The 17,209-nt window shown below is 56.8% G+C and overlaps 2 protein-coding genes and 2 long non-coding RNA genes across 5 annotated transcripts; 2 read left to right on the plus strand and 2 right to left on the minus strand.

The window, feature by feature from the left end:
* Window positions 1–1,272: 1,272 nt before the first annotated feature.
* Window positions 1,273–6,218, minus strand: LOC146760823 (uncharacterized). Of its 2 annotated transcripts, none has more exons than XM_085549605.1 (2): window positions 5,846–6,218; window positions 1,273–5,161 (listed from the first exon to the last, which is right to left on the minus strand). In XM_085549605.1, the coding sequence occupies exons 1-2, from the start codon at window positions 5,980–5,982 to the stop codon at window positions 4,561–4,563; spliced, it is 738 nt and encodes a 245-aa protein (XP_085405731.1). In that variant the 5' UTR covers window positions 5,983–6,218; the 3' UTR covers window positions 1,273–4,560. The 2 variants fall into 2 exon arrangements, 1 of the variants encoding a protein (XP_085405731.1); XR_014946829.1 differs by having other exon boundaries at window positions 4,383–5,539; window positions 5,846–6,115.
* LOC146760824 (uncharacterized) lies at window positions 4,803–7,146 on the plus strand. Its single transcript, XR_014946830.1, has 2 exons — window positions 4,803–5,193; window positions 6,690–7,146. It is a non-coding gene; the product is annotated as an uncharacterized LOC146760824 (long non-coding RNA).
* On the minus strand, window positions 6,906–13,034 carry LOC146760825 (uncharacterized). The gene is made up of 2 exons (XR_014946831.1): window positions 12,897–13,034; window positions 6,906–7,877 (listed from the first exon to the last, which is right to left on the minus strand). It is a non-coding gene; the product is annotated as an uncharacterized LOC146760825 (long non-coding RNA).
* Window positions 9,207–11,770, plus strand: SIX1 (SIX homeobox 1). The gene is made up of 2 exons (XM_015865811.3): window positions 9,207–9,938; window positions 10,638–11,770. Exons 1-2 carry the CDS (start codon window positions 9,379–9,381, stop codon window positions 10,924–10,926), a joined length of 849 nt encoding a protein of 282 aa, XP_015721297.2. The 5' UTR covers window positions 9,207–9,378; the 3' UTR covers window positions 10,927–11,770.
* Window positions 13,035–17,209: the final 4,175 nt, after the last annotated feature.

The following is a 17,209-nucleotide window of genomic DNA, read 5'->3' on the forward strand; positions in this document are numbered from 1 at the left end:
CCCAGGAGCTGTAAGATGTGGCCCTGCCCCTGAGCTACATGCGGTCTGCGGCGCTGGGAGGAAGGAGCCGAGAGCAGAACTCGCCCGGTGATGCCGGTGGAGGAGGAAACCCAGGTCTCTGCCTCCCCCTGTTGCTTTGCCCACTGCCTCCTGTTTCTCCAAAGGATCCAAACCTGATACAACGCCCCCTGAGAGCAGCAGGAGGACGGGCTGTGTTTACCGGAGCCCAGCTTGCTTGCTTCGTTTCTCCCCTTGAATTTCTTCCCTGTGTTTGTGGCCGCATTCTGACGCTGATCAGCAGAAACACCCGAGAGTGGGATGGGAGAGGCTGCTCCTGTGTGCATCGCCCCGATTGATGCACATGCAGCTGGCTCTGTTTTATAACAAAACCCCTTTGTTTTGAGGCTCCCTGTAAAGATGTACCAGAGGCAGGCCCTGCTTGCCAAAATCAAAACCCAGCAGCCCCAAAACCAATGGTATTCGATCAAACCAAGCATTCAAGGCCAGGCTGGGTGGGACTTTGAGCAACCCGGTCCTGCGGGAGATGGCTGGTTGGAAGTGGTTGATCTTAAAGGTCCCTTCCAACCCAAACCATTCCATGATTCCACATGGGATCATACTGCTGGCAGCAGCCCATTTCCAGCTATCACGACAGCAGCTGCACGTAGAGGGCATGGGGACCTTGCTCCCACCAAACAGGAACCCAGGTGGCCCTTGTTTCTTGGAATAGGAAATATTTCTTCTCAGAAGGAGTGGTGCTGCAGTGGCACAGCTGCCCAGGGAGGTGGTGGGGTCACTGTCCTTGGAGGTGTTTGAGAACCATACAGATGTGGCACTGAGGGACGTGGGCAGTGGCCATGGTGGGGGTGGACTGGGGTTGGGCTTGGTGAACTTCATGATCTTTCCCAACCTGAATGATTCCATGATCCCATGACTCCATCTTTACATCCAGCTGCTCCCTATCTGCAGCTTGGGCAACTGAGCACATCTCAGCATCTCCATCAGCAGGGATGTGTCCCAGGTAGCACAGAACTGCCTTCTCACAGCCCCAGCCCTGTCCCAAAATGAAGCGATGTTCTGATTTGCCAACTTTCACAACTCATGAACTCTGCAGTGTTTAGTAATTCGTGAGAGAGAGGAAGTAGGAAGGAGGTTTTACAGCCACAGCTTCCTACTAGTCTGAAAATTGAGTTCCTAGTTGAAAAAAGACAAACAAGAAAAAAAAAAAGAAAAAAAGAAAAAAAAGAAAAAAACAAGGAGATACTGAAGGTCTCCAAAACAAATTAATATTGGTGTATTGCATTTAATAAATAGAAAACAAATATATGAAACAAAATGCAAAAGTGCTTCTTCAAACCAGTATCTCTAAGGCTCTCTCTGTTTTTAAGCAGCTCAAGCAAATTCTTAGTCACAGCCCTGGACAAAGCAGGCAGGATCCCTGCAGCATCCTGTGCCTGTCCTTCAATCGCTTTACCACGAGCAAATGGCTCCTAGTGGTGACAAATGGTGCTCAGCAGAATTACTGCTGATAAGGGAGATGAGACCAACCCCAGAGGTGCTGGGAAATGAAACATCCAGCCCATGCTCTGTGCTAGGGAATGCCTTGAACCCTGCTCCATGAGCACTCCAAAGCATTCATGTTCCCAGGCAGAGAACTGAAGGTAAATGTCATTGATTTGGGGGGTTGGAAATAGATGATCTTTGTGGTCTCTTCCAACCCAAGCCATTCTCAGTGCTGGTTTGGGTGCTGGGGGGCACAGCACAACGTTCAGTCACCAACAGAGCTATGCAGCCATCTCCCCAGCATTGAGATCATGTTTGTACTGCACTGCCTGGCAAGTCTGCAGGGTACGTGGATTAATTTTCTTCTCTATAATGAGAAATCCAATCTGAAATGCACAGATTAGTTTACTAATCTGTGTAAATCCTATTAACAGCCCTTATGCTGCTCTGCTCTCACTCACATTCTCACAAACCCTCCACATTGGGTTGGTTTTCCCTCACTTCCAACCAGCCCCACCTGGCTGCGCTCACACCCTCCCAAACTGTGGCCACCAATGGATGTCTTCCCTTTGCAGTCCCCTCTCCCAGCTCCCTCGTGTCCCATGGTGCAACGTTCCCAGGATCAAAGCATTACAGCTGTAAATCACTGTGGTGCCATCGGAGCTGAAGGGATTATAGGAAGGAGTGCTCAGCTTTCATGGGGACGGACAGAACCAGGATCTCCTTCACTCAGCATCGCTGCCTTGTGGTGCCCATCCACAGTGACAAGGGAAGAGAAGGGAAGAGAATGGGAAAAGGGCTCTGTTGTAAAATCAAGAAGGTCTTCAAGCTTAATTTGGGACCTCAGAGCTCCATTCAAATCAAGCTGGACACAATGATCCTTTTGGGTCCCTTCCAATTTGGGATGTTCTATGATTCTATGATTCAGCTAAACTCCTTCAGGGACCTGGATAGACTGAGCTGGCAAGGGCCAACCAGAACATGGCAGGGATTGGAACTGTGTGGGCTTTAAGGTCCCATCAAACCCAATGATAAAATAGGAGGTATTAAGTTTCTAGTAATAACTGGTGTCACTGAAAAGCTCCCATTCTGACCCTAGGCTGCTTAGGGGACCAGCAGGTGGGATAAGGGGGACAAATAGAGGAGGAACAGGAATCCATTCCTTTCCTTATGATCTGCTCCGATAGGCTCAGCTGATAAGGGACCCACATGCTGCTTTTGTGTGCTCAGGTTTTAGGCTCAAACATTCAGCTCCCCCACTTTGGGTAAAACAAACACATCCAGCTCCTTCAGCGACCCCTTGGGAGCAATGCCATCCCATCACATGTGAGCGATGCAGAAGATGGGGGAGGAAGAAGACGCACATCTGGATGTGCCAAGTGGTACAAAACAGGGCTGCACATCTGGATATGCCAATGGGACAGGGCAGAGCTGCACTGTTACTGATACCCCAGCTATCTGCTGCCCTGGCTTTGAGCTGCTGCTACGCCACATGCTCAGAGCCTGGGGCCTCACAGAGCTGAATGGCTTTTGTAGCTGAGAGCACTAATGTACAGAGGCAATTGGGAATTAATTATTTAATGTGATTCTCATTGGTAGGAAGCTCCTGCCCCTCGCGCTGCTCAGCTCCCATTAAATGTATGTTGCTTCCTTCAGGCTGCAGCAATCTGAGAGCAGCAGAAAATTATGGCTAAACCCAGCTTCCTCTCACAATGAGCTCTGTTTAAATAGGCAGCCTGGCACTCAGGTAACCAGGAGCACAATCTGGTGCTATTAATATGGGCTGTGGGGCAAAGCTCAGCATCCCAATCTGGGAGATCCGCCCCATCGATATCCTTAATCATATCCCCAAACACAAATACGACACTTTTGCCTTTTTCCTCTGTTGGAATGAGAAAAACACACCTGTACAGATGTGCCTCTCTGAGATCCAGGAGCACGAACCCTGAAGTGCGCCAGCAGGGCTCAGGAGCAAGGAGCGCAGTCTCCATGGAGGCAAAGCACTGCTGAAGGTCGATGAAATCATACACCCGGTGTGGGGTGGTGAGTTTATCCACCGCTCTGATCTGCTGTGCACAGAGCCGATTCCCTCGGAAAGCTGCTGGAAAAGATAATCACTCACGGGAGACATGAGGAGAGAAAGGAGAAAAAAACAACGTGGTGCTGGCAGAGCGATTCCCTTCCAGGGCAAAGAGAGGAGAAAGTATCTCGGTGCTTCCCTGCACACCCGGGGGCTGAGCATCCCCCGGTGCTGCAGAGGCAGATGGGGGGCACCCGCCCGCCGCCAGCACCAGCCTCGACATGCGCTGACCTTTCCCCTCTCTAAAATTTCAAAGCTGGGGCTGGCGGCGCTGAGCAGACTGTGTGCCATCTGCGGGCTGACCCCGGCCCCGCACTGCCCGGTGGCATCGCTAATGGGAGGTGAAAGGTCCCCTCCGCCCCACGCTGCCACCGACCCACCGGGATGGGCTGGGATGCAATGAGATGCCGTGGGACCTGATGGGATGAGATGGGGTAGGACACCCCCCAACCGCTGCGGATCACACCCTGAGCCGCATGGAGCATAGTCGCCTTGATGAGAAAATATTTGCTCGGTGCCCAAATGCAAAGCGTATGCAAACAGCCCCGTATGGAAATGCGGTACCAACGCACAGCGAGGTGCTGCGTTTTGCATCTCCCAGATTGGGGCTGTGGATGGAGCCTTCACAGGGACAAAGGGAAGGGTGGACGACTGTACCACATAGTTGCCAGTGGGGAGATGGGGTGGAAGGGATGAGTGCTAAGAACGGAGCGGGTCTATCCCTTCCCTCCCAGCGAAAGGGATTGGGTTGAGGAGTGCCACAGCGTGGGAAGCAGCGGCAGCCCCCATGCAAACTGGCTTGCTTTTTATTCTTTATTATTATTATTATTATTTTAACAATCCTTCCTCACTTTTTAAAGCTTATTTTCAGTGCTTTGTAACATGGCACGGAAAACAAACAAACAAACATCCAAACCCCGATCCTGAAAAACAACCACATACCCCTTTGTGACCGACGTGGAACTCCCACTCTGTCCTCAGTCTCCCGGTGCCGGGCATCCCCTTTCCTCACCACCCCTTAAACAAGCAGCGGCTGCCATTCCCCGCCGACACACGCGTGGGGAGGTTCGGACCCGTGTGGCCACATGTGCAGGGTGAGGTGACAAGGATGGGGTGATCACACGCGTGTGTTTTGGACACGCCGTGGGCAGCCCTTTGTGTGGCTCCGTCCCGCGTGGGCTGCGCGCTGCTCCCTCCGCTCCCATTGAGCTGTTTCGTTTCGGTTTTGCCCGCGATTCACCCGCGGCGCTGACGAGATGCGACAGGGACACGCGTGGGCGGCGCAGTGACCCCACGAGCGGCTGAGCCTTCGAAGCCGTTCTGCGGGTAATTCCTCTTACTGGCGCATCCCGGTGCCTAGAAACGCGACCATTCGTTTCCAGCCCCACCGAGCGTTCAACCGCAATTGCCGGGAGCTCAGAGCCGGAGGCCCACGCGTGTCGGGAACGCGGGTGGCAACGGGGAGCGCCGTGCGGGGATCGCCTGCTCCTGCGGCCCCGCTCGGGGTGGGCGAGCTCGTGAGAATGGGGCAAAAAGCTGCAGCCGGCATCGCCTCGGGGTGTGACAAATCGCGTTGCGCTGAGAAGAGGGAAGAAAACGCGTGGGAACGGGTAGGACACGCGTGGGTATTGTCGGACAAGCGGCCGGGGGGAGCGAGGAGGAGTCGCGCCTGGGAACCGCAGCCGCAAAGTGTTGGGAAGGGGAAACTTCGGTGGGGTTTTCCACGCACACGGCCACGCGTGGGAACGACGAGCTCAATCCCCGGCGTGGTCCTTTGCTTTAGGAACGCGCTCATCCCGCGGAGCTGAGGCTGATCGGGGGCAGCCCGGCCGCTCGTTCTCCCCGCAGCAGCCGAACATCTTGAAGTAATCAGCAGCTGAGAACGGAGACGTCCCCCTGGCATCTCAGGTTAAAGGAGGAGGTCCAGGAAAATGTGGTAGAGCCATTACAAGAAACCTGAGATGCATTCATCAGAGACTCCAATTGCCATCGCATTAGGATTGATTAGAGACCAGCAGTACCGTAATGACCCGGAAAGAGGGGCATAGAGGGATTATTAATATCAGACTTTGAAACAGAAGGGGAAAAAAAAGAAAGAGAGAGAGAAAGAAAGAGAGGAAAAGAAAGGAAAAAGAAGAGAAAGAAAAAAAGAAAGAAAGAAAGGTAGAAAGAAAAAAGAATAAAGAAGGAGAGAAGGAGGGAAAAGTGATTTTAAAGGGGGGAAAATCGCCTTGCGGGGCTGCTGCTGGGACACACACCTACCTGAGGAGCGCGGACGCCGCTCGGCGATCGCAGCCGTATGAAAGCGAAAGGAACGGACCCCCCCGGAGCCCCACATCGACCCGGTGCTGCCCGAGGGGACTCGGCCGAAGAGGGGCTCGGTCCCCGTATACCCGCATCGACGGCGGTGGGGACGGGAGGAGCCGCGCTGCTCCTCGGCTCCGTGCGCCAAAACAAACCGGCCCCTCCTGGTCTGGGTTTAAATGGAGCTCACGGGATAATTAACTCCATCTTTGCAGCCCCGCTTTAACTGTTTGTTTAGTGTCACCCCGTATTACCGTCACCGGCACTTTCCTCTGAACGGGAGGAGCCGGAGGGCTTCACCTCCCCGGAGGAAATTCTTCGGAGCTTAAAAAAAAAATACGTATCAAAATAAAACAATTCAGCATCCCCCCCCCCCCGGAGGTCCATCGGGAGCGGGGAAACGGGGTGCGGGGGGGGGGGAAACAGAGGGGACGGAGGGGACCGCACGGCAGAGTGATCCCTTTTAATCCATAGAAGTGAACGGAGAAAGGGCCCTTTGTGGCCCGGTCCGGGGGTGCGTCCCAGCTAGAGGGGCACAGAGGGAGAGCTGTGCAGGGAGAGGGGGTCGTACCCCCTTCCCCCCCCATCCACACACACACATAACACTCATCCCACGGCCCCCCGTTAAAAAAATAGAATAATATGGGGGGAGAGGGAGGGAGAGGCGACACAAATCCTTATTGTTCGGGGCGAGCCGGCAGCGGGCTGTCTCTCCCTGCGCATTCGGCGGGGAAGGCAGCACGGATCCGGTATCACGTTGCAGATTCTCACTAAAGATAACGAAATGTGATCTATTTTTCAGAACAGCAAGTGGATGGGAAAGGAGCCCTCTCCAACACAAACCTCATTGACTAATGGGGCGGTTTTGGGTTTCGCCTTCGAAAGGTTCGGAAATCGGCAGCGTTCTGTTACCGCCCGCCCGGCTCCAACCCAGAGCCCGCGGCTCTTATCGGACTCCGCTCCCAGCGCTCCCTTCTGCTGCTCCTCTCTCCAGAAACCCACACTTTAATCGTACATACAGTCCTTTAGGTTTATTTTTAAGGTTTATTTCTAAGGCCGGAGGGGCAGAGGGGGCCGTGCTTGCTGTGTTTGCTATGTTTTCTGTACAATTTATTTTTTTTCGGTGAAATCGGTGAAAAACGGCCGAGCGCTGCCCCGGCCCCGTCCCCATCCTCGCTCCGCATCGAATAAACCCGAGGAGATCTGCGCTCCTGCTCAAGGAGCGGGGCCGGGCTGAGCCCGATCCATACGGCACAGAACCGCTCCGCTCTGTCTCTGTTCGGCCGTTCGCTTCGAGCTCCGCTCCTTTGCTTTTATTCGAGCGCTTCGAAACCATTTCTCGTCTGAATTTATGGGGCTAAACGGAGCGTGAGGTTCGGAAATCCGCGCCGTTTTACTTCTTTCGGCTGGTTTGAAGCGAAAACTTTCCGTTTGTTTTGTAGGAAAAGCAGCGGGTCACGCACACCCGCTGGGAGCGGCCCCACGGGCACAACCCCGTTCCATCCGCGGGCGCTGTGGGGTGCGGAGCCGTGCGGCCCCGCTCGGGTCTGAGCCCCAACGTTCGGGTTCGGCCTTGGGAAGGGACTGGCAGGGAGAAGCCGCTCTCGTTACAAAATAAAGAGCTCCCCACGGCCACGCTTTGCGTTCTTCACCCCTCAGCCCTGAACGGACAAACCCTCAGGTCTGCGCTTCCCAAATCTCTTGGAAATAAAAACAGAAGAACGCATTGTAATAAAGGGAAAGGGACTGGGGAGCGCGTCCCGGGCTCGCTGCGGCCGTGGCACCGCTCCTGCGGGAGGCTTCGAGCCCACCGCTGTAATTCTGCGCACTTGCTCCAGACTTTAGGGTATTAGTTGGTGTTAGAGCCGGGTTTAAGGCTCCGTTCCGGTCCCCACGCAGCTGCCTTGTCAATAAGGATCTGTTCCAAGCAGACATTCCTTCTGGGAGGACATTGCAGCTCTTTAAGACTTCATCTGCAACATCACAAGCACTAAAATAAAATGGAAGGGAAAATTAGCAGACACGCGGTCATGGGACACGGCGGTGCCCGAGCGGTGCAGAGCGGACAGACGGGCGGCAGCGCTTTATTTAACAGCCCCGAGAAGAGAAATACGTGGGAAAAACAACCACCGGTGCATGGGGGGACGGCGGCGGGGCCTGCAGCCGGGGTGCGACGAGTGGGACTCGGCCGGGTCCACCCGGAGGGTTCGGGGCCGGGTATCGGGTACCGGGATCGGGCTGCGGGAGCATCGCCGGCCACAGCTCGGAGCCCCGGCCCGGCCCGTCCTTGAGGAGCACGGAATAAATCACCCCGCTCTTAGAGAAGACAAACAGGTTTTCAAGAGCCCTTCGATTGTTCTCAGAACCCACGGAGTGAGCCCAAACGTCGGTTGGAGGGTGCTCAAAGCGCAGCGCTCCGCTTATCTCAGCGCGTATAAACGCTGCCATAAAGATACCCTCATCCCCGCCCTTATCTCAGCGCATTGTCCCCATCTCCCAGCCCGCCCCGGCTCCCGACGGCAGCTTATCTCTGCTTGGGGAACCTAATTGCTTTCTAATTTTTGCAATAATTGCTTTGGAGCGAGGTGTGCAGATGAGGATTTGGGCGAATGAAAGCGCCGCCGCTGGTTTTTTCTCTTTCCTCTTCCCCGGGGGCAGCTCCCAGGGCCGCTCCCTCCCGACCTGAGCGGTCCCGGCCCGGACCCCCCCGGGCTGAGGGGGAGGCGGAGAGGTGCCGGGGGGGGGATATGAGCCTCCGCTCTGCTATTCTGCTATTCAGAGCGCGGCATCCGCCGTGCGGCCGAGCGGTATTTATTCATTCACGCCTGGAGTGAGGGTGATGGAAGACGGGACGGGGAAGGTAGTGTCAGAGAACGGAGGAGAAATAAAAGAAATGAAAGCGTATGAAAGGAAATAAATGAAAGAATAAGAATTAAAAATAAAGAAAAAAATAATAAAGAAAAAAGAAAGGAAAAAAGTAAAGAAAAAAAAAAGAAAAAATAAATAAAGAAAGAATGCAAAACGAACAAACGAAGCGGACTGGAAGCAGGAGGGCCGCGCATTTGCCCGCGGGGTGCGGGGCGCGCCGTGCCCGGAGCTCCCCCCGCAGCCACAGCCGCACCCGCGCAGCCGCGCCGTGGCCGGGGCCGGGGCCGCTCCTCCAGGCTCCGCCCGCCCGTGCCGAGGCTCTGCCCGCCGGGCCGGGCTGGGCTGGGCTGGGCCGGGTCGGGGCCCTCCGCGACGGGGGCCGAGCCGCGGGCGCCCAATCAGCGCGGCGCGGGGGCTCGGGCGCTTTAAGCGCGGCGGCGGCGGCGGAGCGGGGGCAAAGTTCCCCCCGTCGCTCGGCCGAGCATCCATCCCCCCCGCTCCGCCGCCGCCTCCGCGCCTCCCCGCTCTGGGGACGGGACCGGGCCCGGGGCTCTCCCCGCCCCTCCGCCGCCTCTCGGTGCCGCACGCAGCCCCGAGCCGCCCCTCGGCTCCCGGCCCCGGCCATGTCGATGCTGCCGTCGTTCGGCTTCACGCAGGAGCAGGTCGCCTGCGTGTGCGAGGTGCTGCAGCAGGGGGGGAACCTGGAGCGCCTGGGCCGCTTCCTCTGGTCGCTGCCGGCCTGCGACCACCTGCACAAGAACGAGAGCGTCCTCAAGGCCAAAGCGGTGGTGGCTTTTCACCGGGGCAACTTCCGAGAGCTCTACAAGATCCTGGAGAGCCACCAGTTCTCGCCGCACAACCACCCCAAGCTGCAGCAGCTCTGGCTCAAGGCGCACTACGTGGAAGCCGAGAAGCTGCGCGGGCGGCCGCTGGGAGCCGTGGGCAAATACCGGGTGCGCCGAAAGTTCCCCCTGCCCCGAACCATCTGGGACGGCGAGGAGACGAGCTACTGCTTCAAGGAGAAGTCGCGGGGGGTGCTGCGGGAGTGGTACGCGCACAACCCCTACCCCTCGCCCCGCGAGAAGCGGGAGCTGGCCGAGGCCACCGGGCTCACCACCACGCAGGTCAGCAACTGGTTCAAGAACCGGCGGCAGCGGGACCGGGCGGCGGAGGCCAAGGAGAGGTACGTGCCTTCCCCTCCCGCTTTGCTCCCTTTTCCTCCCGGCCCCGCTCGGACAGCGGCTCCGCTCCGCTCCGCTCCCCCCGACGCCCCGTTCTCGCCTCGCTCTCTCCGCCGGACTCTCGGCACCGAAGCTCCGGGCCGCCGGTCCCGACCCGCTCCCACCTGCCTGGGGGGCACCGACCCCCCTCCGCCCCCTCCTCTCCTGCTGCTCTCCCGAGCCGCCCCCGCCTTTGTTCGGTGCCTTCCGGGCCTCGAGAGTCGCGGCCCAGCTACCGGCCCCGGGGGCAGCTCCGGCTGTTGTGCGCGATGCGGGCTCGGGGCGGCTGTTTCTTGCGGCCCGTCCCGCATCCCCTCCCGCTTCCGCGTCCTCCCGCGGCCCCTCGGGGCGAGAATCAACCCCGGCCCCACCGAACGCCGTTCCCGGCCCCGCGGGGCCGCGCTGCGATTTGCGATGAGAAAGAATGACAAAAAGAAACGGCGGAATCCCCGAGTCTTTCCTCACCTCGGCCCCCGGCAGCTCCGGGGCTGGCGATGCGCAGCAGCTGTCTAAATAGGGGCCGAGCCCGGCAGCTGCGGGACGATCCGTTAGGAACAGACCGGGCGCTTTCTTCCTTCTTTTTTTTCCCCCTCTCCCCTTCCTTCCTTCCCCCATCCCGGAGGCCCCCGCCCTGACCGCCCGCTGTGCTTCTGCCTTCGCAGGGAGAACACGGAGAACAACAACGCGGCCACCAACAAACCCAACCAACTCTCCCCACTGGACGGGAGCAAACCCCTCATGTCCAGCTCCGAGGAAGAATTTTCACCCCCGCAGAGCCCGGATCAGAACTCGGTCCTCCTGTTGCAGGGGAACCTCGCTCACGGCAGGAGCTCCGCGTACCCGCTGGGTTCCCTGCCCGCCCCCCCGGGCACGCACAGCCTCCCTGGCCATCAGCTCCAGGACTCGCTGCTGGGGCCGCTCACCTCCAGCCTGGTGGACCTGGGCTCCTAAAGGGCTCCGCTCGCGGACACGGACTCTCGGTTGTACATAGCGGACGGTGATCCTCAACGTCACTTCGGCTCTTCTCCACAGTCTCAGCTCCAGGTCCGGTCCCCCCCCTCCCCTCGCTCCCTTCCCTACTGTCGTTATTTTTATTATTGTTATTATTATTATTATTATTTTTCCACGTAGCCAAATGCAGAGAGCGGCACAAAGCCCTCAGCCTTGAGTTCGAGTGAGTGAGAACTGCAACAACAGAACTAAGAAATAAAAGGGGACAGGGCGGGGGGGGGGGGTGGAAAATCCAACCCCAAACCCCGGATCCCATTGCGCCCCATAAATCCCAACTGTTGCGGCCCAGAGGCAGAGGAAGCGCAGGGCCCTTTGTGGCAGCGGGAGGAGGGAGGGGAACTTTTCGTTTACATTTCTTTTTCTTTTTCCTTTTTTTTTTTTTTTTTTTTTTTTTTCGTATTTAGCTTCACCGGAAGGATTTCGATGTAGTTTAAAAATTAAAAAAAAAAAAAAAGACAAAATAGATATAATTAGGAAGCGGCAGTATGAGGGTTTTACCAAGTGCCTATGTCTTAACGCGGCGGTGCTGCTCCCCGGTCGGGACACGCAGCGATTCGGCTCCACATTAGGACAGTAACAACAGCGATAATAAGTGCGGACGGCCCTTCCCTTCTGCAGGAGCGTTTCTCTCTGTCTGCCTCCCCCCCCTTTCTCCCTCCAGCTCTGCCTCGCAGTGAGCCCGCAGCTGTCTGTCTCGAGTCTGTGTTACCGACCTCGCGTGTGCTTTCAGGTTTCTTTTCTATTGTACCCAAACAGCCGAAATTAAACACTGCTGATGGCAGAACCCCGACGCTGCGCTCTTCTTTCTGGGGCTCAGCCCCCCCATCCTCCCACGACGTGGGAGCCGCTCTCTTTCCGACGCTGCCCCTTCGCTGTGTCACCACCGAGGGATGGAGCCGAGGTCGGGTTGCGGGGGCTGCACATCGGGACCGCCCCGTCGGCCGCCCCCGGCTGCACAGCGCGGATGGTGCCGCTTTCCACACCCCCCCGCGTCCGCGTTTCGCATCACCGAGCGTTTAAGGCTCCACCGCGTTTGTTCTGGGGGTCTCGGGCCGTGGAGAAATGTCACCCTCTGCAGGAGGGTCTCTCCCGCTCTCCCTCCTCCCGAGGGGGTCCCGCCATCCTCCTCGGTTGCCCCCGGTTCCCTCCGCCCGGTTCCGGCCGCGGGGTCACAGCTCCGGGGCGCGTTTCATCCTCTCCGGGTGTGACGGCGGCCGCCCCGTCGGGGCACGCGGCTCCGATCCCTGCGGGCTGCGCGAGGCCTCTGCCCGGGGCGGGCACGGGCCGAGGAGCCGCATTGCCCGTGGCAGGGCACTGATCGGGCCCCGTCTCGAAGCTCGTTGGAGTGGAAGGATAAACATTGCGCGGAACTTCGGCCCTGCGCGGCGCAAATCAAAGCGAGTATCGCGAGCCGGGGGCTATTTTCAAAGCAAATGGGGCAGAGCAGGCGGCCGCGAGGCTTCGCTTCCCAGGGGGCGGCCAGGAGGGTCCTGCTCTCCCAGCTCCCCCTTCATCGCGCAGAGCTGCTGCCCGGCCTGGCGGCTGCAGAGCGGGACGGCGCAAATAGCGCGCAGATGCCGCTCAGCGCCGCACGCACCGCCCCTATGCCCACAGCGCCCTGCGTACGGCCCGGCTCTGCGTTCCCTGCTGGGAAGAGCGTGCAGGTAAGTGGCGAGGGTCGGAGGGGAGACCCTGGAAGTAAATGCCAGGCAAAATGAAAGACTGGGCCGGGCGGGTGGGAGCAGAGCCTGGCACAGTTCGTTCGGCTCCCCTCGGGCGTGCTTGACCTCGCAGCAAGCTTGTCACAGCACAGCCAGCCTGGGGGGCAGCCTGGGCCCGCCCTCACCTCGCTCTGCTCTGCTTCAATGGGCAGGAAGGGGTTAAACCCCCCTCACCCCCCCCCCACTCACCTCCCAGGACAGATTTCACACTGTGTCCAGGTCAGCCAAAAAGGGGAGGAAATAGGGAACAGCAGAATGATTAATTCTACCTGCTTTTCCCATGAGTGATCACCTGCTTTTGGGGTCATGAATAGCAGGTAGCTCTCCCCGTCTCCAGCTCTGAGAGGCTCATTTGTTTGGTGACAGCTGAGTGACAAGACCTGAAACCCGAGCCCTCAACTTTGCCTGATGTGTGGATAAAACCCTGGATGTTCCCTCAAACATTTCAGGAAATGAAAGTTGTAACGCGATCCCTTGCGCGCCCACATCTCCCCCAGCAACACACAAAAGCTCAAAGGAACCTTCTCGGATTAAATTCAGCCTGGAGAGGATGGAAGGAAAATGGAGAGCAGGCTGAGAGGGTTGGGGCTGGCAGGCATTTCTGCAGCCCTTATTGGAAATGTCTGTCCAAAGCAGGGATTTGGAAAGGTCACCTCTACCGTAAGTGCCTTTCACCCCGCAGAGCCACCCGGGGAGCCCACTTCTCCCCAGCCCACCTCTGCCTGCAGAGCATTGGGGGTTATGCTGAGATTCCCTGGGCAGGAAATTCAGTGTGTGAAAACCAGTGCCCAGTAGGGAAGCCACCCCCCCTCCTCGCTCCTCATTTCATTTCTCGGGTCATGTTCGGAGAGTGTCGTCCTATGGTAGCGTTTGCAAACAACACGCCTGCTCTGCCCCTACCCTGCCATGAGCTCCTGCTCAGCTCTCCGTCCCCGTTCCCAAAACAGGGCAGGTACATCCCTGCTCTCATTCCCACTGCCCGGGTCCTGCAGTGAATGGCAGATGGTTGCTCAGCCAACACATTCAAATCCACCAATTCCAGGACTGTCCACCGACATTCACAGCTATGTGGGAGTGGTGGTGCAGGTGGGGACCTCTGTGCTCTGTGTTCACCAGGCCACCAGTATCTCACTGATGAGCACCGGAGCTGGGATGGAGCAGGGAGAGAGGCTGGGCTGGGGCATCCATCCATATTGCAGGTGGTTCTGCAATGCCGGCTGTCATGGGGCAGGCGGTCTCACCCAGCCCTGGACAAAACCCCATTCAACAGCTGTTTAACTACTACTGAGGTGCTGAACACTTCGCAGAGCCGCAAAGAAAACTTAGCGCGTGCACCACGATAACACTTCACCTTTTGCCCTCTTCCCTTTGCTGACGCTTTCCCGCAGCAGACAGGGAGCAGCGCGGGAGCAGTGTATGGGAACAGGTGGGAGCCCTCACTGAGAGCTGTGCTGTCAGGAGCTGTGCACAAAGGATGCGCTGTGGCTGCTGTGCTGGGTCTGTGCGGTGCCTCTGGGGAGCCCAGGGCAGCCTCTGGTATTTGCTCCCAGCTCCTTAACATGGGGGCTGAACGTCCTCCAAAGCGTATAATCCCAATCCTAGTAATAAGGTTAAAGAGATGGATTTACTTCAATTATAGTTTCCTGTGTTCGCTGGTCCACAGCTTCCTGAAAGTGTCTCTGTGGGAAGAGGGGCTCCTTTCTCTACCTGCAGGAGCTCTTTGCCTACAGCAGCTGGGTGCAAGCTGCTTTTTCATGGCTTTAAACTGAAAGAGGGGAGATTTGAGAGGAAATTCCTTACTCAGAGGGTGGTGAGGCTCTGGCACTGCTGCCCAGAGAGCTGGGGTGCCCTATCCCTGAGGGTGCCCAAGGCCTTGGAGGGGGCCCTGGACTGCCTGAGCTGGGGGGTGGGACAGAGCAGCCAACCAAGGTCCCTTCTAACCCAACCATGTTGGGATTCCATGGTTCTGTGGTCTTGAAGGTCCCTTCCGAACCAATGTAATCACATTCTGTGATTATATAGTTCCATGACCCTCTGCCTTTGTACAATGTTACCTGCTTAGGCTGAAGGCTGTGAGCTGGGATAGGAACTGTGCCTTCAGCCTTGTAATAAGGCACCACAGCTTATCGTTATGTAACTCAATATTGCTAATCACACAACACACAACAAAACAATGGAATAAAACACAATGCGCAATGAGGCCTGTGGCTAACACTCCCTGAAGAAACAGCCTGTTTTCTAGAACCAAACGACACAAAAAACCCAACGACCAAGGAAATCAGAAACAATTGAGAATGAAATCACATCTGCAAATCATCAGTGAGCTCCTCCTGAGCCCTGGGGACGCGGCCCCACTGCTGGGTGCGGGACCCACAGAAGGGCAAGGCTGCAGCATTTGTTCAGTGAAAGGGTCACATCACGCTGGAACAAATCAGAGATTTATGGAGGGAATGAAGATCTCCCTATTCCCGACTGATCAGGTTGCTTTAAAGCAGGAGGAAAAGAAGCAAAATGAGCGGCAACACCTGAAAAGTGTGGGTAGGATGGAGCTGTAATTCACTATTTGGGGAGCTTGGTGTGCGCAGCATGGACCTGGCACCATAATATATTGCCGTAAAGGCCATGAGCAGGGCAGGAGCTGCGGTGGTGACCACTAGGAGACCCCAAAACCCATAGAGGGCAAAATGAATGCAGCACATAGAGCTGTCCTGGTGCACGTTGGAGCAATCTGTGCTTACACAGCCCCACCTGAGCTGGGTATCTGTGCTTCCAATCTGTGCTGCTACAATTGTTCTCCCCTGGAAATCCCAACCGCAGGGACTGCTGGCAGCTCAGTTGGAGCCACAGTGTCCACCTGAGCCCCGGGGTGCTTTCATGTGGCAAAGAAACCACAGGGCCATTTTCTTGAGATAAGAAGAGAGGAACAGAGAGGCTGCTGGGGGGAAGGAGCAAATGGTGCCGTCACTTTGGGTGCAGCCTGGTGGTGTCATGCCGGCCACCAGAGAGGGGGTAAGCTGTCCCAGTGGGGTGATAGTTGCCACCTGCCATGGGAAAGTGGTCCCCAAAGCAGGCTGGATTTTAGGGATCTGCCCAATCTTGGCTGCTTTTCATTGTAAACCTTTTATTTTAGGGCTGGTGTCAAGGGTGCAGGAATTGTGTGGGGGATGTTGGAAGACCCGGTCATCAACAGTGGGACATGGGGTGCTTTGAGAGTTACTTGGGTGGAACAGTGCATGATTAAGGTCTGCACTGGGCAGGAGATGGAGTACATAAAAATGTCACACTCAGGTATGTCGATGTGTAGAGATAGAGCTGGAAGGATCCATCACATAAGCCATTCTCATGGGAGAAAAGAGTGGGATTAGTTTGAAGCAACATTGTGGGTTTGTGCCTATTGTGGTGCATAAGGCAGCTGCAGGACATGTGTCTGGGCACAGGGATGGGCAGCTCCCTCTGTTCTGCACGTCCATCTGGGCTCCTCTGGAAACAAAAAGCTGGAAAAAGTGGTTATTTGGGGGAAATCCCAACAAGGTGATGCTGAAAGGGGAGTCTCCTCCTGTGGAGGTGGCACTCAAAGCACCATTTGTGCCTGGTGTGCTGAGCTCTGCGCACCATAGGGCTGTGTGGGCACACAGAGCCCCCTGGGGGAGGTTGGGGGGTACAGGGTGGGGGTCCCAGCCAGTACCAGACCCCTAAACCAGGACACATCTCAGTGAGTGACAGTGAATTGTATTTAGGCAAGAAGGGAATGAGCTCAGCCAGGCTCCATTGGCCCGTGGGGACGTGGTGGTGTCACCTCAACAGCTTGGCCTCACTGAGAACAAAGCCATCCCTGGGCACACAGCCACCGAGCACCCAACATGCACACAGAGTCGCTGGGGTGACTGTGACGAGTGACAAACCCTTCTGGCCCTGCCCATGGCTAAAGCAGCTCTCAGCAGCCCTTCCTTCTGCAGGGCTCAGTGCTTCTGGCAAAGCTGACGCGGAATGAGAACGCCTGTAATTTTCTGCAATTCCTTAATCCTGCTCATTTTCTCCCTTTCCCCGGGAGATCAGCAGCCGCAGTGGTCTCCCCGAGCCCACCCACTAATTACAAGACATGAGCTCAGCCAACTGCTGGCCAGAAACAACATCACGGGGCCACGCAGCTCAGCAGCACCGCTCGTGTTTCTGACTCCTCTGTGCCGCAGCTGCTGGAAGGCAAATCGCAACGAGCCCTACAATGCGAAGGGAGAAAGGCAGAAAACAGCCTTTTCTTCTCCCTCCTGCAGCCGTCCTGGCTTCCCATGAGAGACTGACACTAAAATGTCTGCATGGCTTCCTTAGGTTTCTCCCTTTTCCTTTTGGATGTCACTTTTCTCCAGACTTGCACCTATGGGTTGGTGGTTGAACTAAATAGTCTTATTTGTCTGTCCAGCCTTAATGATTGCACAATCACAGCATGGCCTGGGTTGGAAGGGACCTCAAGGATCATGAAGCTCCAACCCCCTGCCATAGACAGG

Source organism: Coturnix japonica, chromosome 5 (genome assembly GCF_054131305.1).
Source record: "Coturnix japonica strain WE chromosome 5, WE-NBRP24, whole genome shotgun sequence".
Lineage (NCBI taxonomy): Eukaryota > Metazoa > Chordata > Aves > Galliformes > Phasianidae > Coturnix > Coturnix japonica.